Below are 25,697 nucleotides of genomic sequence, written 5' to 3'. Positions count from 1 at the left end.
CTGCTTTTCCATTCTTCTGTCTCTTTCTCTCTCCTCCCTTCTCTCTCCTCTTTGTCTCTTTCTGTCTCTCTCATCCTCTTACTCTTTACTCTCTCTTTCTCTCTCCTTCTTTCCCACTTTTCTGTCATTTTCTCTCTCCTTCTCTGTCTCTTTCTGTCTCTCTTCCCTCTTTTTTCTTCCTCTCTTCCTCTCTCCCACTCTTTTATCACTTTCTCTCTATCGCCCAACCTGTCCCCATACTTATCTTCGACTGATCATGTTTGCAATAATTTACCTTCTTTTCTAAATAGGCGCAGTTCCCTTACCGAATCCCTCGCTCACTCAAACACACACACACACGCACACACTCACGCACGCACAAAACCATTTCTCTCCATTCCAATTCGGATCCTATAAATCAATTGCTCTGTGAAACATCTGTGAAAAAAATTCTGGTGCTCAGGCATGAAATTGTGTCGCTCAAACACTATACTTTTCCGCACACATGAAAAAAAATTAGAGGGAGCATTGGAATCACCATACAGCAGCCAACAATCTGGGTCAAAATCCCTCCCCCCCCAAAAAAAATCTTACCACTATCCTGGATGATGCGCTTGAGGTAATCCGCCATCAAAGTACGCAGTGCCCGCTTGTAAGGCAAACCAAGGCGGTGAGGGAAGACGACAGCTGTGTCCACCACCATAGAGTGGATAAGCTAGGAAGGGAAGGAAGAAGATGATCTATGGGATTCGTCTTTACATTCTTTCTTTCCTTTTGGACTTTTGATTAAGACTGCTTAAGTACAATGATATACATTTTAAAGAAAGGCATCTTAAAACATTGGCCAGAGAAGGCAATGGGTTTGAAGGGGGATTTGCCCATAAACTAGCCATGGCCATCATTTCAGGGGAAGGGTGTAACGTAAAACATGCGTGTGTTTCCGTGCAACATTTACCTTTAGTGCAAACAAGTCACTTTCTAAACTGTGGCCTATCAGGATAGTGTCTGTGCTGAACATACTCAAGAGAACTGCCTGGACATCCCGAAGAGTTATTGATGCGTTTTCCAGATCTGCCTCCGTCACACCCGAAAATCTGCCAAGGAAAGGTTGGTATCAAAAGGTGGATTTGTTTTTTTAAAAATAATTCTGCAGCTTTTCAGACATATAGTTACCACCCCTCACAGGTGCAACTGTAGCCTAACTCCTGCTCAGAGAACCTCCTCCCTTCTCTTTCACAAAATCTCTTGAGGGAAATGGATCCTGGTTTCTTTTTGACAGCACTCTGGGGATGATGGCTGAAAGCAAAAGCCATGCTTCCCCACCATTTTGTTCTGGGAAATAGATAAAAACTGTAACACGGGCAGGAATGTAGAAACAACACAAGTTCAACTTCCCCGTGAAATCCAGCACTACACGACCCGCATGTGCCACAGGGCCCTCTGGCATCTCCTCAATGTGGTACATTTACAAATATCGCCATACAAAGTGTTGCCTTATTGGAAAAGAACAAAGTTCAGAGCGGTAAATCGGAAAGAATCACGAAAAGCAGGTTCCTCCATAGGAAAAACACTCGGCTCGCATTTCTTGGGGCAATGTGATTTAGACAGATCAGCGATTTGTCTGGGAGTGCGAATCTTCTGAATTTATTCTTTCCCTGATTCACAAAGCAGGACAAGTAGAGAACAAGGCAGTGAATCTGAAACTCAAAAATAAAGGTCACCTGCTAAAACTCTGAAAAGAAAGCCACATGGAGGAGGTTAAGAAGTTAGCCGAGATGGGTGGGAGGGACTGGCACCTGCTGTGGGCCTAACTTCCTCCAGAGTTTCGGAGTTTCAGCATGCAAGCTCCCGTTGGCAGAAAAATGCAGTGGCCCACATGGTTTCGTGCAGACCTCGGGGTACACATGTTATCTCCTCTCCTGCAGGAGTTGCATTGATTGCCAATTTGCTTCTGGGTGCAATTCAAGGTGCTGGTTGTCATCTTTAAAGTACTTTATGACTTGGGAGCAGATTATCTGAGGAACCATCTCTTGTGGTATATCTACCCAATCCACCAGAGGCAAGGAAAGTTGCAGGTCGCATCCCCTAAGGAGATACACCTGGTGAGACCCAGAAGGACTTTCTCTGTGGTGGGCTCCTCTCTCCGGAATATCATTCCCCCAGAGATTAGAATGGCCCCTTCTATAATACTCTTCCGGAAGGCGCTGAAGACCCGGTTCTGCCAGCGGGCCTGGGGAACCCAGAGCGGGATGGAGCCCATTAAACGGCTTGTGTGATGTGGTGTCACTGGGGTGGCGGGTTATTATATTATTTTATGATGTGTTATTCTCTTCTATTAGTTTTATTGTTTTACATTTGAGCTTTTTATATTCCTGTAAGCCGCCTTGAGTCACTATGTACAAATAAGCAGCACTATAAATTTCCTAAAATAAATAAATAACATAAATAAAATAAACTCTAAAGACGCAGATGCTTAGCTGGTACTCTGGCTTCTCAACTGCTGTCACCAAACACAGCCTTTTCTTTATGATACTCATTCTCTTTCACACTTTGTGGGCCCTCACCGAGTGTTGTAATCCACAACTTTGGAGTCTGGTTTGACAAAGGTATCGTAGACCACTCTCAGGTCTGAGTTGATCACAGTGATGCGCGTCAGCTCTAAACCTTGCTTAGTGTAACACTGCAGAAGATGAGATACGAGAGACACAAAAGAAAGCAGGTTTTAGGAAGGGTTCCCACCAGCTGTTGGACAATAGCAGCCATTCGCTCATCAGACGCTGGCGAATTTTGCAATCAAATAGAAAGGTGTGGAAAAAAATCAGGGGGAAAAAAGGATTCAGAAATGTTTCTAGTCATTTAGGAATGCCTTGTTTTAACCACATTTCTATTCTGCCTTCTTTCTGAGGAGTTCAGAAATTGTAATTGGTACCTTCCAACTCTATATTTTACCTCTACAGTAACTTTGTGAGCTAGGGTTAAGTCTATTATCAATGATCCCTCTGCTCTGATAGCCCCCCACCACCACCTGTTCTCCGGACACATGGATTCTGCAACTCCCAAAATTCCAACCAGCAGAGCTAGATTGGTGGGAATATTAAGGGATATAGCGTCAACAAACCTAAAGGGCACCAGCTTGGGGAAGGGACGTAACAGGTACATCTGTGCCTTAGCCCTTTCTCAATGATGCTCAAACTAGAATTTTTAAAAAGTTCAATTCTGCAAACACACACATTATGGAAAATGTGATGAAATTTTGGTTCAGGCTTCTAAATTCCTCCCTCTTCCAGAACACGTCCCCGGAAACCTTTCCATGAACCCGAGGCAGGCAATATTTTGTGGACTCTGAATCAGTTTTCCTAACTGTATTCTTCTGGGATTGCCTTCTCATCATTTTTTCAGGTGTGTGTGTGTGTTTCTACTTCTACAATGCAAACCATCCTGGCTTCTTTAACCATATCCTGGTTTATGTCCTTGCTGATTGCCTCCTCTTGAATCTCAACAGCTTTGTTTTACTTAGAAAACCCATTCCACATTACCCAAGCTCTTCATTAAGTGTGCATAACGGTATCAAAGTTGTTTCCATACAAATATACTGGATTGTTGGGGTACAACATTTAAACACACACTCCTGATGAAAGATGGAATCCTTAACATTATTCTATATGCACAGCCAACCTACCATTTCACAATCCAAGGCGTAGATGCCAGGATGCCCATCTGCCCTTGTCAACTTTTCAAACGTCTTCACGAAACCTTCCAGGCTTTCCTTCCGGCCATCATGGACATGTTGCTTAAGGTAAGAGTGGGGGAGAATTAAAGAGGTGTTACCAAAAAAACTATCCCTGGACGAATTTGATCAGGAGGTCTCCAATCTTGCCCACTTTTAGTTAGAAGGCTGTTGCTCTTGCAAAATGCCAACCTGAGTAGACACAATATTGGAAGTAAAGGTCCCTTTTTTATGGGGGCTGGAGAGAAGACTGAAAACTGACTTGCTCCATAACACAGAATCAAAAGATCAATAACAATTGCAAGAGTGAAAGAGAACACCCTCACATTATTACAGATTTTTTTTAAAAAAAAACTGACAAGTTCTCAAGAACATCCAAGGGAACAACACAGAGAATAACAAAATGTATCTGGACAGTAATCTTTTCAAACAGCAAAACTGCGATGTATCAGGGGAGAATAGGAAGTCTTCTACAATTTAAGGCATGTCAAATTTTTCAACTTTCAATTTCCAAACATTAGGGCTACTCAAAAGTTGTGACAAACCTTGGGGATTGTAAATATATTTTGGTTACTTTAATATAATTTAGATGTGCTTGATAAGTAACTACATAAATATCATAACCTTTTAACATTTTGTTAGTTTCATTTGTATACTGGAGAAAAGGAACCTTGATGGCAGGCCTAATATTCCATCATCTTTACAGTGGAAAAGGCTATCTTGAAAATGGAGATGTATCAGAACAGCTCCCAGGAACATCAGTTTTGAGAACAAAAACATTTGTACACATTCCTAGAGAGGTGTGGACTAAAATCTCTGGAGGGGAAAATGATCTGATCCCCTTTAGTTTTCCTCAGAGCTCAATTTCTATATCCCTCTAAAGGCACTGAGCCACAGTCTTTCTCACAGATGGTGGAAAAGCCCATATCCTCAGGGAATGCAGCAGCCTTGGGCCTGAACGGAATTACTTCCCTCTCCCACCACCAGTTTCCCTTACTTCTCTGTCGATGTTATCATACTGTGACCAGGGTTACTATGTAATTACAATATACTCTGAATTATAGCTTTGGGATGGGGGTGGAAGAACATCTGCTACAGCATGACCCAGCTGGAAAAAAAATATACATGGTCCTAGGCTGCATGAACCAAAGCCTGGTATTCAGATCAAGATAAGTCTCTGTTTAGATCACACTTAAAGCACCAGCGTCAGGGTCCCACATAACATCCCTGTCAGGCCTGGAAGCTATCTTTTACATGGGGCCTTCAGATCTACCACATTCAATGCTGTGGGAAAATGGGAGGGGAAAATATGGAGTATGGGAGATATATAGTCAAAATAACTTTCCTTTCTCAGTGAGTCCAGGACATCATGCCCTGCGCCTAGAGGAGTGTGACTGGGAGGAATCTCCACTTGGGACGGTGCTTGATTGGACCATACAATAGTACAACAGCAGAGTTGTAAGGGACCTTGGAGGTCTTCTAGTCCAACCCCCTGCCTAGGCAGGAAACCCTGTACTGTTTCAGACAAATGGCTATCCAATATCTTCTTAAAGACTTCCGGTGTTGGGGCATTCACAACTTCTGGAGGCAAGCTGTTCCACTGATTAATTGTTGTAACTGTCAGGAAATTTCTCCTCAGTTCTAAGTTGCTTCTCTGTCATGTGATGGAAATGTGGGTGCTGGGCAGGGACTTGAACTTTCGTTTGAGTGGGGAAAACCTGGAAACTTTCAGATTCCGGTTTTCCCAGATGTGCCAATATGACATCTCTAATAAAATGGGACTTTGAGGAACCTCAAATCGAACCTCAAATATGTTCAGCGGAGAGGAAATGAGATGATAGCAGCCCTGGAAGAAAAAAAACTTGTGAGGAGGTGGTATTGGGTATGCCTTATCTATATTAGGAAAAAAACTAGGCCCAGATTGATAGCTGCCTTCAAAAATCTCAAGGGCTGTTGTATATAAGATAGGATAAAACTGAGCCAAGCGGGGTGGGGGGAAACACAAGAAAGAATGGATTTAAAATAATTGGAAAGTTGATTTGGGCAGCTTTCACTGGAGGTGTCTGAACAGAGGCCATCTGTTGGAGATACTATAATAGTAGACTCTTGCACTGAGCCCATGGTTGGATTAGATGACCACCAAGATTCCTCCCAGATCTTACATTCTGTGATTCTTTGATCTCTCCCCTTCTACTTGGAGAAAGTGTTAACGTGATGGAGACTGCAGCATTGTCCTCAATAGCCAGGGCCCACTTCTGAGCTTCCATCTCAAGCTTTTATAGAAAATTCATGGGTGATCAGTCTGCTGAAGAGTAACAAGTCGCAATGACTAGTTGGATGAAATTAATACTAAGAAGTATTAATTAGAAGTAGAACAGGAAGTATTTTTGATATAATGGGCCATGTGCTTCATGGCATAGAGCCTCGTTTTCTGATGGACTGCATATCTCCAACTGTTTCTGACAACCCAACCCAGCATGTTTGAACAGCTCCTCTCTATTAAATGCTGCCATCTTGTGGGTCTGAGGAAGTGTGCCTTCTCTGTCTCTGCCTATGGAACAGCATTCCCTGAGAGATACAGATGGCACCCCCTTCTCCTGGAGTTCTGGAAAGCCCTTAAAACCTGCATTTGTTCATGGACCTAGATTTAACGTGTGTATTGATGTATTTGTGGGATCCCATTGTAGCTGTTGACATTCTGATAGTTTTAGTTCGGGCCATTTACTTGGGGGGGGGGGGTTGTTACTCTTTGCTGGATTTTGCAAGCCATTCAAAATCTAATGCAGGGGTATCCAACCTTGACAAGTTTAAAGACTTGTAGACTTTAAACTCCCCTGCTGGCTGAGGAATTCTGCAAGAGTGAATCCACAAGTCTTCAAAATTGCCAAAGTTGAACATCCCTGGTCTAACGGATTCAACCACTATCACAAATTTAATAATAAACGTAATATTTTTGTCCTATTACTACAGAGAATGGCTAATAGAATGGACCATAGGGGGTTTTTTTCCAAGCCAAAGTAAGATTGAAAAGCATTTCCAAAGCATCTTCCATGAACCAGAGATCAAAGTGGCAAAGCTGTGACTATACTCAGACAGAAGGTGGGCCACTTCACCTTGTACTTCAATGGTTTGACCTAACATGGGTACCTACTTTGGCAACTTGGCATCCGAGTGAACCTACAGCTCCCGAACAACAGCTATAATGTGTTTCCCAGCCACCTGGCACTGCAAAAAAGAATAGAAAAGAGAGAGAACTGCTAAATGGGAAATCCTCACTGCGCACATAACCACCAATCAATGATTAAGCAAAAACTAGTCTGATTGACATAACCTTGCTTTTAATACTAACACAATTCCTTTCTATCAAACTACTTGGGGAGGGTTATGTTTAAAATCATTACTTATAATGAAGATGCAGGCTAGGAAAATGATGCTAAGGGAAAAAGAAAGCAAACAGCAGTATGAACAACTACACAATGAACACAGAAAGCTAAAGTAGACTTACGTCTGAAATATCATTTAAATATGTCTCTAAAGGATTACAGACTAGTTCTTGGAGGAGTGGGGTTTGATGACAATTGGTCACAGCTAGGGTCATAGCTAAGTTAAGGGACGCAGTGGCTCAGTGGCTAAGAAACTGAGTTTGTTGATCAGAAAGGTCGGCAGTTCGAATCCCTAGCACCGTGTAACCAAGTGAGCTCCCATTACTAGTCTCAGCTTCTGCCAACCTAGCAGTTTGAGAGCATGTAAAAATGTAAGTAAAAAAATAGGGACCACCTTTGGTGGGAAGGTAACAGCGTTCTGCGTGCCTTCGGTGTTTAGTAATGCCGGCCACATGACCACAGAGACATCTTCGAACAGCGCTGGCTCTTTGGCTTTGAAATAGAGATGAGCACCAACCCCTAGAGTCGAGAACGACTAGCACACCTTTACCTTTAAGGTGATTCTGATGAAATGGATCCCATTTTGCCTCCATCACAAACATAATTGGGTTTATTGTCTTTCAATTGTGTCCCCTTGCTTGTTACTTAAGACAATAATAACCTTGCATGTTAAGTTTATAGTTTATAGTTTATTATGATTTATAGGCCGCCCTTTTCCCTGAGGGGGAAAAAAAGTGCTCTGAATGAATATTTACTTGTTTATGATTTTTTCCCTAAATGTTTGCAACTCTGCTATTGCATGTTATTTGAGCTTCAGGGAAGCCCTCTTGATATATAAACAGAGTCTGAGGGAACAAATCCTGCCAAAATGTGATGTCTGTGGAGATTCACATCATCCAGGTCATAGTTGTTTCAAAGGTGCTTTTTCAAAAAGTAACTGGACTATTCTGAGAGGAAGAAGAAGAAGCCCTTTTACTTCTGATCCAAGAAACTTGATCAGTTGTGACTGGACTGTGAGTGGATCCTAACCTTCCATCTCCCCCACCATCCAGTCACAATGGATGAAGCTCCTTGGATGAGAAGCGAAATGTCATCTTCTTTCTCAAAAAACAGTCCAGCTGCCTTTTGAAAAAAAACTCCTCTGAGCCAAAATGTGATGCTTCTCTCATTTTTTTTCATTGGCCTTCAATATCCAACATGCAACCTGACTATGATGGCCATGAGCAGAGATCTAAAACCTAGTTGTCTGGGCTCTCAAAGCAGCTTGCAAAATGCCACCTGTGCATCGCCTCAACAGGTTTCTTGTGAGAATAAAATCAATGTGGTGCACTTTGAATTCCATTGGAGAAAGAATATACTTTTAAAAAAACTATTACCTCTTTGCTTGCGTAATCTCCCCCAGTGATGGATGCATTCTTCTTTACGAACACAATTTCCAGAAGGTGATACCATGTATTCTGTGCCACAACGACAACAAATCCTGCAAGAACCTTACAGAAGAAAAAGGGGTGTGTTAAAAATATAAATTTTTGCAAAAATTCTATCTCAATTTCACTATCCTAAGTTATATCCTTATTTAAGTTATAATAACATGTTATTATATAGTAACATCATTTGTGTTTTGTCTTTTAAATATTGGAAAATTCAATAAATACGATTTTAAAATAAATATATAGAGAAAGATTTTTGGCTCTCAGTCCTTTCTCATATATCAGCCTAAAGCACTATTTTTTTTTTAAAAAAAATCTTCTATTTTCTCCCAATGAGATAAACGGATCGTACAATTTGGGAGTTCATCAGAACAGGAGCCCTTACAATACAATAGTAGAGTTGGAAGGGACCTTGGAGGTCTTCTAGTCCAACCCCCTGCCTAGGCAGGAAACCTTATATCATTTCAGACAAATGGCTATCCAACATCTTAAAGACTTGCAGTGTTGGGGCATTCACAACCTCTGGAGGCAAGTTGTTCCACTGATTAATTGTTCTAACTGTCAGGAAATTTCTCCTCAGTTCAAAGTTGCTTCTCTCCTTGATTAGTTTCCACCCATTGCTTCTTGTTCTACCCTCGGGGGCTTTGGAGAATAGTTTGACTCCCTCTTCTTTGTGGCAACCCCTGAGATATTGGAACACAGCTATCATGTCTCCCCTAGTCCTTCTTTTCATTAGACATACCCGGTTCCTGCAACCATTCCTCATATGTTTTAGCATCCAGTCCCCTAATCATCTTTGTTGCTCTTCTCTGCACTCTTTCTAGAGTCTCTGCATCTTTTTTACATCGTGGCGACCAAAATTGAACGCAGTATTCCTTGAACCTATCTGCAAGGATGACTGTACTTGATTATATGAAGTGACATCTGAAGGGCCAATGGCCATTTTTTTGTCATCTATGAACTGTTTCTAACCAATATTCAAACATTGCATTGGTTGTTATTTTTCCCAACCCAACGAAAAACGCAAGACTCCCATTAGACATGCTGTTAAAGAGATTCAGCCGCTCGCCACCTTGTGGTATGAGGAACAAATTGTGTCAAGGACTGAGAAATAAAGAAAGACATCAAGTACAGGTAGACCTTGATTTGCAACTACAATTGGGACTGAATTTCCACTGCTGAGCAAATCATTTGTTAAGTGAACTGCATATATAGCAATTATATTTTTAAACACTCCCCCCAAACCTATTTTTGGTCGGAATGTGGACCTGGTTACAATTCCCAGTTATTCTCATCATAATATTATGTAATTATACATCATTACATGCCCAAAATTTTTAGTTCTGTCTTTGTAATCTCAAAAATTTTCCATTATAAGTATGTTTCATGTTCCCCTTCCATTTTTCCACATCTTGACTTAGCTTACCTTTAATTGTCTTTAAATCCTTGCTGTTCAATGTTCATTACAATTCCCTGAATCTACTATGTTGAATAACAAGCAGTACACACCTCACTTTGTTCCTCTTCTTAAAAATTTTATATGCATCCATATTACGTATATTTTAACCTATACTTAGTTGTCTTTCCATTGTCATATTCAATCAATTAGCAACTTAGTTTAATTATCATGTATCAGAGTGAATCACATACTACTGGACTTTGAGGTAGCATTTATTATTGTTAAACAGACAGAAAGACACACCACTACCTCGGACAAAGGGCACCATAGATCACCCATCTCTTCTTCACTACAGGCACCTATGGCTTAACAATTGCTCAAAGTTACAACGGACTCCCCCAAAGCTATTTATGACCAGTAGAGCAGCTGTACCCATCCCTACGTTCACATGACTGCATTTTGGGTGCTCCCCTATATGACTATTTACAGCAACTGTGATTTGTGATATTTTTGTTGGTTTCTGGGGGGAAAACACTCATTGGGGGAAATCGATTTGACTGTAGCATTCACTTAATGACCATAGCATTCATTTAATGGCCACAGCAGAAACTATACACATAGGTCTCGACTTACAACCATTCATTTAGTGATCATTCAAAGTTACCGGACTTTTTGGAGTATAAGACACACCTTTTTCCCCCTTAAAAGAGCGCAGAAATGTTGGTGAGTCTTATACACTGAATACAGCCATTTTTGGCCTCCCGAAACCCCGGCATCCCATTTTTGTGAAAAATGGGTGAAAAATGGGTCAGTTTTCACAAAAACGGGAGCCTTTTTGCCTTCCCCCAGCCCTGCTGAAGCCTGCAGAGTGCTCCTGGGAGCCAGGGAGGACAAAAACTTTTAAAAATTACTGATGCATCTTATAGTTCGAAAAATACGGTACTATGGCACTGGAAAAAGTGACTTGTGACCAGTTTTCACACTTGTGACTGTTGCAGCATCCCCACGGTCATGTGATCAAAATCCGACCACTTGACAACTAGCATGTACTTCTGATGGTTGCAGTGTCCCAGAGTTACACGATCCAGAGCCAAGGTGGCGCAGTGGTTAAATGCAGCACTGCAGGCTACTGCTAGATCAGCAGGTCAGCGGTTCAAATCTCACCGGCTCAGGGTTGACTCAGCCTTCCATCCTTCCGAGGTGGGTAAAATGAGGACCCAGATTGTTGGGGGCAATATGCTGACTCTCTGTAAACCGCTTAGAGAGGCCTGAAAGGCCTATGAAGCGGTATATAAGTCTACTGCTATTGCTATTGCTATTGCTATCTTTTGAGATCTTCTGATAAATAAAGTCAATGGGGAAGCCAGATTCCCTTAACAACCATGTTATTAACTTAACAACTGCAGTGATTCACTTAACAACTGTAACAAGAAAGGTTATAAAATGGGGCAAAATGCAGTTAACAAATGTCTTGCTTAGCAACAGAAATTTTGGGTTCAATTATGTTCATAAGCCAAGGACTACCTGTACAAAAATATTGAATCCAGTGGTCACACAATAATTTTGACTTTTGACTACAACAACTTACAACCGTAATTCTAGGCTCAGTTGTAAGTTGAGGACTTCTTGTCGTTCCTTTGACTGCACCTCTGGAGTTGCTTAGCAATTTAAGAGAAGAATTGCATGACTAGTCTGAACACCTTGAAGCCTAGCCAGGGAAGCAAACTTACAAATGGGAAGGCCTTCTGTAATCTCCTCCTGCCTTTTCCCTCCTATGTATTCCAACCACCATACTCCTCATTAAGTCCAGGGCAGAGGTCAGCAACCCATGGCTCTGGAGCTGCATGTGGCTCTTTCATCCCTCTCCTGCGGCTCCCTGTCACCAGTTGGCTCCATAATTGATAGGGTTAGGGCTTTTGGTTAGGACAAGTAAAGGAAAAAGGACGCCGTGGGGCGTATGGTGGGGGAACTAGACTTCCGGTCGGCAGAGGAAAAAGGACGACGTGCTAGGAAGAGACTCTATGGTGGGGGAACTGGACTTCCGGTTGGCTCCAGAATTGAACAGGTGGTGGTGGTGGTGGTGTTCAATTAGGACCTTTGTGAGTTTTTTGAGTGTTTAAGATTGCTGATCCCTGGTCCAGGGATTTGCCTGTACACACAACACTCGAGACAAGGATCCAGGGGATCACAATGGACACCACAACATGTTCCTCAGTGGCATTGCTCTGCATTTTTCAATCAAAATTGGTGCAAAGGGGAACACACTGCTCATCCCAGACAGCAGGTACAGAGGTCTGCATGAACCTATTTATACATGACCTGCCTGCTGTTATACAAGTCACAAATGACAAAGGATTAAAATATACCCAGGGTTAGCCCAGGAAGAGAGGCCTACATGCAAATAATAACAACAATAATATCATCTACAATGGGTAGCTTCAAAATATGTGTCAACTGATTTGCTTGGGTTCATTAGTCCAGGGTCTCCAACCTTGGCAACTTAAGCCTGGCAGACTTCAATTCCCAGAAGCAAAGCTGGCTAGGGAATTCTGGGAGTTGAAGTCCGCCAAGGCTTAAAGTTGCCACGGTTGGAGACCCCTGCATTAGTCAGAAACTTCACAATACGTTTAAAAGTTCACTAAAGAATCCCCATCCACAAGCAGTCAGGGTAGATGTCTGTCTTGAAGGGAATAAACTAGCTGAGGGGGTTCCTTTCCTGGCCTCCCCCCCTTCCCCCACCCCATTAAACAGAACATCTGAATGGTTCTCAAGAGTCAGAAATTATCCAGTCCAGCGGAACTCACCATCAGCCAATTTCTTCTCTTCGGCAGCAAAGACAACAGCCCGTCCAGGTCTCTCGGGACAAGGTAATGGGTAGCCATGCTCCTTCAAGTCATCCTCTGTCAGCACATACTCTTTGAGCCTTCGGTACAAGGTAGCCCCTGAATGACAAAGGTTAAGAAATGTTTATATAGCCATTTTTTTTCTAGCTATTCTCAGACCAATAACACACACACACACACACACAAATATTCAGGACAGCTTACGCAGCAACAAAATGGTGATTGCAGTTGAAGCAGCATAAAACCAAAGCAAAGGCAGATCTAAGCACTGGGGGGTGGGGGGAGAGGGAGAAGTAGGGGGGAAATGCTGAGAAGAAACTGCAGGCTGTTCTTTCTACAGAGACCATTATAAGAGCAATCCAGTTGGACTAGGCCAGGAGTCGGCAACCTTAAACCCTCAAAGACCCACAAAGGTCCTAACCGGAAGCCCCCCGTTCAGTTCTGGAGCCGACCAGAAGTCCGGTTTCCCCACCATAGTGTCTCCTCCTAGCATGGCGTCTTTTTTCCTCTATCTGTCCTAACCGAAAGCCCTATCAGTTGTGTAACTGACTGGAAAACCTGCCCCTTGCCATTGAGTCTCCTCCTGACATCTCCAGTTGGGACAGTACTTGATTGGGCCATATGATGGACATGTGGGTGCTGGCCAGGGTCTTGGACTTTCACTTGGGTGGGGAAAACTTGGAAGTTTTCAGATTCAGGTTCTCCCAGATGTATCAATATGACATCTCTAATAAAATGGAACTTTGAGGAAACCTAAGCCTCGGAGTCTCCTTTCATTGAGGTGTTACTTGGAACCCTGAAACTCCTCCTCTCTCTCAACGGGACAAAATGCATTTGCAAAGTTCACAACTTAGGACCATGCAACTTGAAGGATTATCCTCCCCCCCCCCCCCCACACACACACAGAGACGGACCTGGAATATCTATCAACCGTTTATGTAATTGATAAAAAAGCAACTTGTTTTGCTTCAAAGCTAATGCTTTATCCACATGCAAAACTGACACAGGTTAGATCATTTGCAATTTCTGCAATGGATTGTGGAAGTTGTTAACTGGGTAACAGACTTACTTCAGGCTAATTGCACTTTTATCATGAAATGCCCTGCCTTACAGGGTAAAATGTGGGTCAAACTGAAGGGGGACGTTTAGCAGAATTCGCATGCACTATGCATCAACGAGCCTCTAAAAAAGTGACCTCAGCCCATTCTCCTCCACAGCTTTTCTGTGCTCTTTATCATTTTAAATAGCTCTGAATTGGCTTTCAACACTGATCCTATCAGTTCTCTGATGCTGAAAAACAGTCAGGCTACTTCTAAAATCAATCTGAAGGTCTTTAAAACAGACAGAAAGGAATAGAATTACACACACACACACACACACACCACACACACACACACACACACACACACACACACACACACACACCACGGTCACTGTGTACCATGACAAAAAAGGGAGAAACCTACCTGTTAGATCTTCTAGCCGTAAGCTTGTAGAACGATTAAGTGTATAACTGGTCCTGGCTGCCAGTTTCCCTCCTAGCATAGCTTCGTGAGAAACCACTTTCCTATTGCTGAACTCTGGAAGAAAAAGACAGATGTCAAACGAGAACGTCAGCAAACATCCTGGGTCAACCACAAACAAAATTTCTGAGTCAATGAAAGTGCCACACAGGTCTCCACTCGCTGACTGCTTTAAAAGTCAAGGCCCGCATGCTACCAATTAAGCTCAGGGAGAAGTGATATAATAGGTACCATAATTATTTCAGGGGTAACGTCATATATCCCCCGCTTCGCCAATATGCTAAATATCCTTTGTAATAGCAGCAGTTGGTGGGCAGGGACTGGGACCGAGGTATGGCATAATACTACAGTGCAACCAGCTAACTGTCTCTATTGGTACAGATGTTAAGGGGCTGGCCAAGAGATGTATTATGAAAGTTTTGCCCACAGAATAATGCCCTGTTGGATTGGTAGGCAGTCTTTTTACCCGGTCTATTGTGCAAACCTGAAGTGGGTTTTGTTAAGAAGCTCCAAGTGTCTAGAAATGGGAGGTTTGAGAGTATAAGGAAAGAATAAAACGAAAGTAGTAAAGTAGCAGGGAAGCTTCAGTCTGTAAGTAAGAAGTAAAGTCTAAGTACATACTCTGAACTTCCTGAGAAGGGCTGGGCAACAGAGTCCTCAGCTTCTTCAAAGTGTTCACTGCCACATTCAGGTAGATGTTGCGGCTGGTGCTGCGCTCATACACCACCTTCTCCTCAGCAAGAGCCTGTGAACAGCATTCCCACCATCAGCATTTTTGAGTTTTTAAAATACAAAATGAAGTTGCTAAGGCAGGAAGGAGCAGTTCCCAGGCTAGGGAGAACTATTATGTATATATTATATATATTATGTATATATATATATGTAAGGTGGCTTCCAATGCCACCAGGAGAATGGTCAAATATTCATATACAAGGATAAGCAGGAAGAAAAGGGGCAGTGTTTCTACAAGTAGTCCTCGACTTACATCCATTCGTTTAGCAACCGTTCAAAGTTACCATGGCACTGAAGACAGTGGCTTATGACCATTCTTCACACTTAAGATCATTACACCATGGCCATGGTCAGGTGGTCCAAATTCAGCCACTTGGCAATTGACTCATATTTATGACGGTTGCAGCGTCCCGGGGTTATGTGATCACCTTTTGTGACCTTCTGACAAAATCAACGGGGAAGCCAGATTCACTTAACAACTGTGTTATTAACTTAACAACGGCAGCGATTCACTGAACAACTGGGCAAGAAATTTCATACAATGGGGCAAAACTCACTTAACTATCTTGCTTAGCGATGGAGGTTTTGGGTTCGCTTGCAGTCGTAACTTGAGGACTACTTGCATTCATAACACAGGGAACAGTACTTCTAAAAATAAGGCAAGAAATGTAGACCTGTGATCCTCTTACTATTCAAATAGGAAGCTCAACATTGGGTTGGCTGTCCTAACTTTGAACTTGCAAATATGTTTGATCAATGAATTTCCAAATTTTTTAAGTGATTCAATCCCTCTCTCATTTGGGCCTACCGTTAAAGAAGGGCAAACCGTAGGAATTGAAAGATGCTCAAGCATCCCTCTTATAGTTACCGTTACAAAAACACACAAACCTTGTCAAATGCTGCCTGCTGCGAGGGGCAGACCTTCGAGCATTCATCGATGAAGAGGTTGAGGTACCTCTGACGGATGTTGGTGGGAACTTTGGCACCGTATTCTGTGGGAATAACTGGCCTTTTCAAGGTGGTGCTCTAGAGAATAGGGAAAAGGGGGGTGGAGGAAATAAGCTATTTTGATAGCACAGGTCACTACAATACCTTCCCTGCCTCTGACTGGTTCTTCTACTAAGCTATATATGAGCTAAGCACATGTGGTCTAATGGTCAACTTTCTGCGGTATCCAACATCCCACAAGATCATCGTTGACTGACTCTTTCATCGGTGAGTCAATCAAATTTGTTTGATGTGATCGGAATAAAACTTCTCCTTTTGTGCTCTCTGAGCTTAGTTGTTTTCTTACAGATGCTTTATTACATCTGCCAGCACTGCCGATGTTACCTAGTTTGGGTAATGAAACTTCTGCGAGAAAACAACCAAACTCAGAGCGCACCAAGGACCCTCTCATTTCAACCCTGAGCTATAAATGTTCTCTCCTTCATTGGGATTTTCCAAATAACGTATTTTTTGGAGCATAAGACACAAAAGAGGCTGAAAATCTGGGTGCGCCTTATACACTGAATACAGCATTTTTTGCCTCCTGAAACCCTGCCCCCTTCACCAAAATGGCCATGCATAGCTTGTAGGAGGCTTTCAGTGAGGTCCTGATGGCAGAAATGAGCAAAAAATGGCCCATTTTTGCTCAATTTTGTTTCCCCCCCCCCGAGCACTCTATAAGCTTCCTAATGCCCTTTTTAAACAAAAAATGGGGCCATTTTTGCAAAAAAAAATGGGCCATTTTTTGCACACACACCCCGGAACACTCTATAAGCCTCTTAAGGGCTATTCATGCCCTTTTTTGAAAAAAAACAGGGCCGTTTTAGCAAAAAACAGGTCATTTTTGGGAGGTTTGCAGAGAGCAAAAACATTTTTTTTTAATTGCCTCTTCAAAACCTTGGTGCATCTTATACTCTGGTGCGTCTTATACTCTGAAAAATACAGTAATCCAAAATTCTTCCTAAGACTGACTCAAATATTTTTTATATGCAAAGCTGGATGATAAATCCTAGAAGAAAACAAAAGGAAGCACAATCTTCCTCAAGCATTTATCTTCAACAGTCTTCCAAACGTTAAAATTAAAGGCTACAATAGTTAAAGGCTAAAATGTTTCATGTGTTCAATTTTAAAAAAAAACTATGAAGCTATTCTGGCAATTTATCACCTGCAGAGTGGGAGTGTGTGCTATCCTTTTTGGGAGTCCTGTGGTAGTTGTTTTAGATGCCATCCCCATCAGCGTTCGAGGTTTCAATGCTGAAGCATCAACACCATTGGAAGATGCCACACGTGCAGGTGGAATGGTCTTCTTAAGATTTCCAGGAGCTGAAAGGGTGTGGGCAAAAAAAGGACAATATTCAGAAGCAGGGCGGAACTCTGAAATGCGGTACAAAATCTTAGAATTATGTAAGTCATGGAAGTGATGACTGACCTGCCCACATCTGGTAGACCATTTAGGGCGGAGGTGTCCAACCTTGGTGATTTTTAAGGCTTGCAGCCTTCAACTCCCAGAATTCCCCAGCCAGTTATGATGTCTGGAGAATTCTGGGAGTTGCAGTCTACAAGTGTTAGAGTTGCCAAGGTTGGGTACGCCTGATTTAGGGAGAGTTGAGAAGAAGAGTGGAACAAATGCCCCAAACCCTCTGTCAGCCCTGGAGTCTTTTTCCCCCTTGGCATTTGAGGGTTGCCACAGCGAAGAAAGTCACGCTGTGGGAACGGGAGGGGGGAGGAAGAGATAACTGGGGGATAAAATTCTTTCTCTTCAGAACCAAGAGTTTTCCCACTAGGTGCAAGGAGGTAGGGTCTGAGACTGAGTGACCATGGACTGTGACCTGACTAGACCATGTGTTGAGCTGCCTGGGCGGGGGAGGGAAAACGTTACTTTTAATTAAGGGGAAACCCAAGGGGGGCTCAGAGTCGGGTTTCCCCAAATGTGCCAATATGACGTGCCTAATAAATCTATTCTTTGAGGAACTTGCCTGCCTTGGAGTTTTGATGCTGTTGGGCCTATTACTTAGAACCAGTGGTGGGTTGCAGGCGGTACGCCCCAGTATGGGTGTACCGGAGCCTGCCCGGAGCACCGGATACCGTTCCAGTACGGTGCTCCGGAGGGCCCACCTGGCTGCCCGAGCTCCAAGTCTTCAGCTCTTCCACGCGCAGCGCGTACAGCACCTGCACGACGCTCCGCTGAGCAGCTGGAGCGTCACGGAGGCTCAGGGACATGCTAAGACGTGTGTGCATGCTGTGCACATCCATGTGGACACCGCCGGCCTATTCCAATTCTACCAGTTGGAATGGGATCCAGAACCCACCACTGCTTAGAACCCTCACACCATCTCCTGAATCTCCCAGAATTTTCTCTCAGCCTTTGCTCATCTTTGCTACTAAATCTGTGAATGAAGTTCTAAGTCATCTGGAAGGGGCAATGTTAATGTCGGTTGAACTGGTCACGCCTTATTCAGATACAGCTGCCACTCAATCAAGGGTACAATAATCATCACCATTTAGTGCAGATTTGTTCTGCTCTAGCTCTTCAGGTATCCCAGGTTGGCTATTACTTCACTTCCTGTTTTACATGTTCTTGTTATCATTTCACTCTGTTTAGTGAAATGTATGAAGTCCAAAAAAGGTCTCGGTGTTGATAAGGTGTGAGCAGGTAAAGACGTAAATAAATAAAAAGTTCCTAGCTTGCACATTTGCTACTTATTGCTGGATTACAGAGAGTGGGGGGGAAGAGAGACAAAACAAAAAAGCATACTCCAGACTAAAGGCACGAATGGAATGATAAAAGGCGTAATTATCTAGCCATGGGTTAAAGGAGCCGAGATGGCGCAGTGGTTAAATGCAGCACTGCAGGCTACTTCAGCTGACTGCAGTTCTACAGTTCAGCTGTTCAAATCTCACCGGCTCAGGGTTGACTCAGCCTTCCATCCTTCCGAGGTGGGTAAAATGAGGACCCGGATTGTTGTTGGGGGCAATATGCTGACTCTGTAAACCGCTTAGAAAGGGCTGAAAGCCCTATGAAGCGGTATATAAGTCTAACTGCTATTGCTATTGCTATAATATTCTTGCCCAACTGATACTAAGAACCTGGTTTCCCTGCAAGGGTCTTGCTACCTGGGGAACCTATGACTACAGACTGCACTCAAAACAGAATTAAAATATACAAATAGACAGAGACATCCACGGACAGCACAGGAGTAGGTTGGCTTCGTTCCTTTTTCACGACTGAGCTGCAAAACTCTGATTATGTGAGCAACATGTCTTTGGGGAGTCTTTATGGAGAAGGGTGTGGCCATCTGCATGGCCTTCCTCCCAGTGGTGGGATTCAACCAGTGTAACCACCGGTTTACTGAGCGTGCGCACGCCAAACAAGCACTCTGCACACGCGCAGTGCGTTTGAAAACAGCTCTAAAACGTACCTTCTACGGCAGGCCTGGTGGGTAAAACAGCTGAGGCGCAGCAATCCACTCTGCTGCGCCTATCAGCTGGGCTTCAAACAAAGGAAATATAAGACAGACTAGCGCAGGGGTGGGTGGGCGGGGCCAACTGATCGCCAGAACTACCGGTTCGCCCGAACCGACTGAATCCCCATCCCTGCTTCTTCCTCTTTCCCCTCAAACTGCTCAGTTGGCTCAAGATCCCCTTCAGCGGGTCAGAAGATGAGGATACTCTGGTTTGCTTCTCCTCAAAGAATGAAGAATTCTTCCGCAAGGAAAATAAAAACCTGGAAACATTCACTTGCCCAACTTGGAGACTGCCGAAAGAGCCGCGTTGGGCACATGAGCAACTCGCTTCCTTTCTCCTTTGTGCATAACAATGGAGGTTCTTTGGAGTGCCACAGGAATCTTTACGGGCGGCGGCAGGGGCTGCTTTGGCCGCTGCTGGGCCAGCTGCGCCGCCTGCTGCTGCGCTAGCTGAATCCTCTGGTAACAGACCTCTTGGGCAGTTGGGGGTCGGTAAGGCCGGACCACTGGCTTGCTTGGGACTTCAACCTGAAAAGGAAATGTAGGGACATTGGTTTGTGTGATAAAGAAGAAGCTTGCCACGTATGGAATCTGAATCCGCGTATTTTGACTTGGATGAGAAGGATTGTGTCAACTCTGATGTGTTGGCTGGGGCCATTTTGGAGGTTACAGGGTTGCCACAGTGTGAAGAAGGGATAGGGAGGGGGAACATAGTAAGATGGGAGCTTGTAGTCAAAACAAAACAGTTTCTTGTGGGAACCAAGGACATTCCAACAGGTGGCTGGAGAAAGGAGGAGCATAGTATCCAGGCAACCATCATCATCATTATCATTATCATCATCATCTATTGGGTTTGTATGCCGCCCACCCTCAAGAGACTCAGGGCGGCTTACAGATAAAAAGGGAAAAGGGGATACAAAAATTAAAGACAACATTAAAATACCACAACATTCATAACTTAGGATGGGGCTGGATAAGTCAACAGCTCCAGGCCTGCCGGAACAGCCAGGTCTTGGTCGCTTTGCAGAAGGCCAGAAGGGTAGTAAGGGTCCAGATCTTGACGGGGAGATCGTTCCATAGGGCCGGAGCAGCTACAGAGAAGGCCCTCTCCCGGGGAGTTGCCAGCCGACATTGACCGGCAGATGGAATCCGGAGGAGGCCTAGTCTGTGAGATCTTATGGGTCTCTGGGAGGTAAATGGCAGGAGGCGGTCTCTCAGGTAGCCAGGTCCTGTACCATGTAGGGCTTTAAAAGTAACGACTAGCACCTTGAAGCGTGTCCAGAGACCAGCCAGCACCTCGAATGGACAATGTGACTGATGGTTTGAGGAAAAGGGAAACTTTCACTTTTTAATTAGGTGAAAACCACGGAAACTTTCAGAGTTGGTTTTCACCAGTTCGTGCCAACATGATATCTCCTATAAAACTGTTGTTTGAGGAACTTGTATGCTTCGGAGTTCTGCTTTCCATGGAGTTATTACTTGGAACCCTGACAGATTGGCCTTACCAATCATGAGTATATGATTCACCCATATGAGACAGAACAGAAACAAGGAGGATTTGAAGAGAGTGCAAACAATGTTCCATCTACACATTTCGGGACATATTTGTCCACCCATGATGTTTTCATACTGAAGACAGGTGCTGAACCTCATACACCTTTGCAAAAGGGTTTGGGAACAGCAGATGTGCTAAGAACTTGCAAATATTTGAGTTTCAGAATTTCCAATCCATTTCACAAGAGTCCTTTTTTCCCCTCTTGCTCTGCAACAGTGCTTAATGGACAAATGGAAGGAACATGTACAATCGGCCGGAATGTTGTGTGTGGCGACAAAAAGCCTGATTTGTGAAAACAAAGAGCCCATTGATGTTCCAGAAGAGAGACTAATCAAGGTCTGCATGCACACACACACACAAAAATCCCTAAAGATCCAGCAGCTAGAATCTCCTTAATTCACTTTTTTTTAAAGATTTGTTTTCAACCCGCAAACCGAAAAATATAAAGAACACATTTTCAAGGGGAAGGAAGCTAGAAATAATTTCTGCAAAGAAAAAAATAGTTTAAGTACTTACAGCAAATGGAACATCTACAGGTCACATTAACAATCTCAGAAATGAGGTAAATACTCTGAAAAATACTGGTGGTTGCCTAAACTACTGTTCTTTGCTATTATTTCATCCCAACAGAAGAAAACAAATGACTGATTTGTTCTGAATTCACTTAATTGAAAAGGGGTGCTTTTTTTGTTTTAGAACACATCTAAATCCTTCAATTTTACAAGGTAATTGAATTCAGCCAATAGAGTGCCAAATCAGAGAAAATGTGCTTCAAATAAACAAACAGGGAAAATTAAAATCTGTCTCATACAATACAAATAACTCAAATAGACAAACAGCCACAGTCAAAATGTTAACTGGGTAACAGCATAACAACATTTTTTCTTAAAAAGCAGCTGCCTTTTAAAAAAAAACAAAGCCTAGGGAAAGATCTGTTGTTTTATACGTGGCTTTATTGCCTTTCTTAATTGTTACCTGCCACAGTAAAGAAGGCCCTGCTTCCTATTGCACTTTCTCCTAAACAGCTGATGGTAGAGAAACATACAGCAAGGCCTCCAAAGCAGGAGTGGGTTGCTGCTGGCATTACTGCTGGTTCGATGCGTGTACGCTTTGTGCTCTGCGCACGTGCATAGTTGCCTGTAAATAGGTCTGCACACGTGCAGAACATTCAAAAATACCAAAAAAATCATGCCCTGGCGACTGGGGAATCGGTTTGGAGGTGTGGCCAGCCTGGGTCGCTGCAGGTTCTGCAACCCAGGCCAACATTCCACTACCGGTTCACCCCAACCAATGCAAACTGGTAGCAGCCCACCTCTGCTCCAAAGTTGAACTGCATGGGTGAAGCAGTTATTAAGGAGGAAGGGAATTCCCCGCTCCTAGATTAGCTGGATCCTCAATATTTATATATATATATGCAAATGTTACATACAAAACCTTAGATTCTCTTTAATGTTCTTCATATCTTACAGCAACAGGAATACAAAGAAAATGAAAGGCTACGTGTTTAAGATCATCCTGAAAATTGCAAAGCTATATCTAGAATCTTACATACTAGACACAGTGTATGTTAGACAGCTCAAAATGTCATGAGTGCTATTGTACCACGGATCTAAAAACCACAAACGCAGAAGTGTACATTTTCAAGGCCTCTGGGAATCCACAGGTGTTAGGTTTCAGCACTACACTCACAACCTCACATTACTCGGCTGGACATGGGAATATGCCCCCAAAAGTCATCAACAAGAATAGAGATTGGCAAGACAGCATCAGAGACAAGCTTCAGATGCCATTTCAAGATCTACTTACATGCCCTTGCTTTGTTACGTGAGAAATCCTCTTTTTTTGTCCAGGAAAGAGTGTGGTTAAACTATCTTCTGTCAACTTTTCTTCACTCCCTTCCTCTTTTGACACCTAAAGAGAAGGAGTGAGAGAGAGAAAAGTAAATTTCCAAAGTAGTAATAGATTTGATATTTGTGCATCTTTCAAAATAACAAAATCACAAAGCTCGTTTTGAAAAGCAGAATAGGGTCAGCGCAGCCTGTAACAGCTTAGTTCTGGGAAGGGGGGCGGGGAGATATCCTCATACTCACAGGGCAAAGAAGAGGAAACAATCTCTTACATTCTTTGATAACCACTTTCCAGATATATTGAGATTGAAACTGGAAGGGACTTTTGCAGCTGCTGTGAACACATCTGCATGACTGAGAAAAATTTATTGCTGAATTTGCTACAGTAATTTTGCAGAATAGCAAATAACTTTATTTGGTCTTGCCTTGCACCTTATGGACCTGTAACCTCTAAAACCAAGAAACTGCACATTTTTTAAAAGAATTGCTACTGTAAGATAGCAATTTTTTAAAGGAGGATACTTTTTAAAAACAATTCATGTTTGGCCCACTGTACTTGAATATGTACTGTACGTAATTGATACATCCATAATTTCACCAATACAGGTTCCGTGTTTCTCTGAAAATAAGACAGGGTCTTATTTTCTTTTGACACCCCCCACCAAAATAAGCGCTTGGCCTTATTTTCGGAGAGGTCTTAGTATTTTTGAGGTGCAGGAGGCGGTGACGTGGTCACCTCATGGCTGCTGCTATGCTGCAATATTTTTGGGAAGGGCTTATTTTAGCGCCTGCGCTCAAAAGCCCAATTGGGCTTATTGTCCGGGGAGGTCTCATTTTCAGGGAAACAGGGTACTTCTCAACTAACGACCATAATTGAGCCCAAAATTTCCATTGTTAAGTGAGACATTTGTTATGTTTTGCCCCCATTTAACAACCGATCTTGCCACAGTTGTTAAGTGAATCACTGCAGTTGTTAACAGCTGCAGTTGTAAAGTGAATCTGGATCGGGACCACTGACTTCACAAAAAGGTGATCCCATGATTCTGGGAGACTGCAGCTATCATAAATATGCCAAGTGCCTGAATTCTGATCACGTCAACATGGGGAAGCTGCAAAATGGTCATGTCACTTTTTTCAGTACCATTGTTAAGTTCAAGCATTCGCTAAACGAATGGTTGTAAATTGAGGATTACCTGTATCACACAATGGAAGAGATTACAGAAGCCACATGAACTCAGGAAATGACTTCCCTGGGTGATTCAACAGTCTGGCCCCGTTTTTATTCTCACTGGCAGTGATTTCCCAGAACCTCCAGCAGAGAAAGGTCCTACTCCAACAACTGCTAATTAGACCTTTTTAAACATGTTGTGATCTGAATCTAAGTCCTTCCACAAGGAACATGAAGTTCTCTACCGTCTGAGCTACAGGCTTTTCCAGGAAAGAAAATAGTGAAGACGCTCTATTGCTTGAGGCAACAAGCTTCCCTCACTCAATGTCTTTCTTTAGAATTATGCAGTGAAACAGGGGAGGGTTCCTGCCAGTTCTAACCTCTTCTATAGAAGAGGTTCCACAAATCTACAGTGCTGTTTAGAACCGGTTCCAGCTCCCTCCCCCGTCCGTCCGAACATCATCAAGATGAAGAGCAAGAGGAGGAATTCTGGGAGTTGAAGTCTTAAAGCTGTCAAGTTTGAACACCCCTGGGGTTTTTTTTTTCTTCTGAAGAGTTAGGGGTGCGAGGATCTTGTAACTTGACAGCTTTAAGACTTGCGTGCTTCAAATGCCAGCGTTTCTGAGCCAACATTTTGGTTGCTAAGCAAGAGTGTTGTTAAGTGAGTTTCGCCACATTTTACAAGTTGGCCACGCCCACCCAGTCACATGTCAGGCAAGCCACTCCCACAGGGTCACATGGCTGGCAAGCCACTCCCAGTCACATGGCCGGCAAGCCACTCCCACAAAGCAGGCCACATCTACAGAAGAGGTTCTAAAAAATGTTGAAACCCACCACTGCAGTGAAAATATAAGTCCTAAAGCATGAGGTCTACTAGGGCATCAGGCAACAAAACTGCTCCAAATCACTAAGCAATTCCAAGGCTCTTTGAAAATGTATCTTTAATTCAGTCAATATCCTGCTTACTGCAAATGACTTTGCAAGCCAAGGGACAACCATCCTTCAAATACAAAGGTGCTTTATGACCCAATTTCTACTGTTTTTGTTGTAGAGGTTATACAAAGGTTATGTACAACATGCGCAGCAAACTCCCATATCTTAGTAACCGATTATCTCAACTGTTTATGAGCTCACCTAATTAGCAGAACCAGGCAGTACCATGGAGTTATGTGAAATTCAACCCTGGCTGGGATGGTCTTAGAGATTGACAAGGAGAATGTACCAATAAGATGCTGTTGCTACCTATGCTCTTGCTTTGCTTGTTGAAACTGTATAAAAGCCAAATAAACTCTGCGTAAGGCAGACAGACATTTTGGACACCTGCTGTGTTGGATTTCTGAGATCAACATTTTGTATATTAAATATATATTTCTGTATATTACGATTCCTTTAATGACAGCTTTGGCTACCTTTTTTCCCCCTCTGGTAACCTATAACACATTACTGCCGGAAAAATGCAAACTCACAGAATGGATGGAATGGAAAAGGTCGTGATCATCACCTAGTCTAAAGAAACTACCATCCCTGATAGTGTTCTATAGTTAGTCCTCGACCTACGAGCACAATTGAGCCCAAAATTTCTACTGTTCAGTGAGACATTTGTTAAGTGAGTTTTGCCTCATTTTACAACCTTTCTTGCCACAATTGTTAATTGAATCAA

At 43.0% G+C, this 25,697-nt stretch overlaps 1 protein-coding gene across 1 annotated transcript in view; it reads right to left on the bottom strand.

Annotated features, from left to right (window-relative positions):
* REXO1 (RNA exonuclease 1 homolog) overlaps positions 1–25,697 on the bottom strand; it is a 44,405-nt gene that overhangs the window by 4,663 nt on the left and 14,045 nt on the right. Inside the window, exons 3-15 of the mRNA XM_087702715.1 lie at positions 22,829–22,933; positions 19,746–19,995; positions 17,169–17,326; positions 15,905–16,042; positions 14,906–15,029; positions 14,228–14,341; positions 12,723–12,860; positions 8,466–8,579; positions 6,858–6,931; positions 3,659–3,769; positions 2,544–2,659; positions 935–1,073; positions 574–694 (exon numbers count right to left, since the gene is read on the bottom strand). Of these exons, the coding sequence (XP_087558841.1) occupies positions 574–694; positions 935–1,073; positions 2,544–2,659; positions 3,659–3,769; positions 6,858–6,931; positions 8,466–8,579; positions 12,723–12,860; positions 14,228–14,341; positions 14,906–15,029; positions 15,905–16,042; positions 17,169–17,326; positions 19,746–19,995; positions 22,829–22,933 (1,702 nt within the window). The remainder of the gene's footprint in view (positions 1–573; positions 695–934; positions 1,074–2,543; positions 2,660–3,658; positions 3,770–6,857; positions 6,932–8,465; positions 8,580–12,722; positions 12,861–14,227; positions 14,342–14,905; positions 15,030–15,904; positions 16,043–17,168; positions 17,327–19,745; positions 19,996–22,828; positions 22,934–25,697) is intronic.

The sequence above is a fragment of the Thamnophis sirtalis genome, unplaced genomic scaffold (genome assembly GCF_051295495.1).
Source record: "Thamnophis sirtalis isolate CommonGarterSnake01/CBP01778 unplaced genomic scaffold, rThaSir2_p1.2 scaffold_1, whole genome shotgun sequence".
In the NCBI taxonomy this organism is placed as follows: Eukaryota; Metazoa; Chordata; class Lepidosauria; order Squamata; family Natricidae; genus Thamnophis; species Thamnophis sirtalis.
Note: the sequence above shows the minus strand (reverse complement) of the source record. Positions and strands in the feature narration are given on the sequence as shown.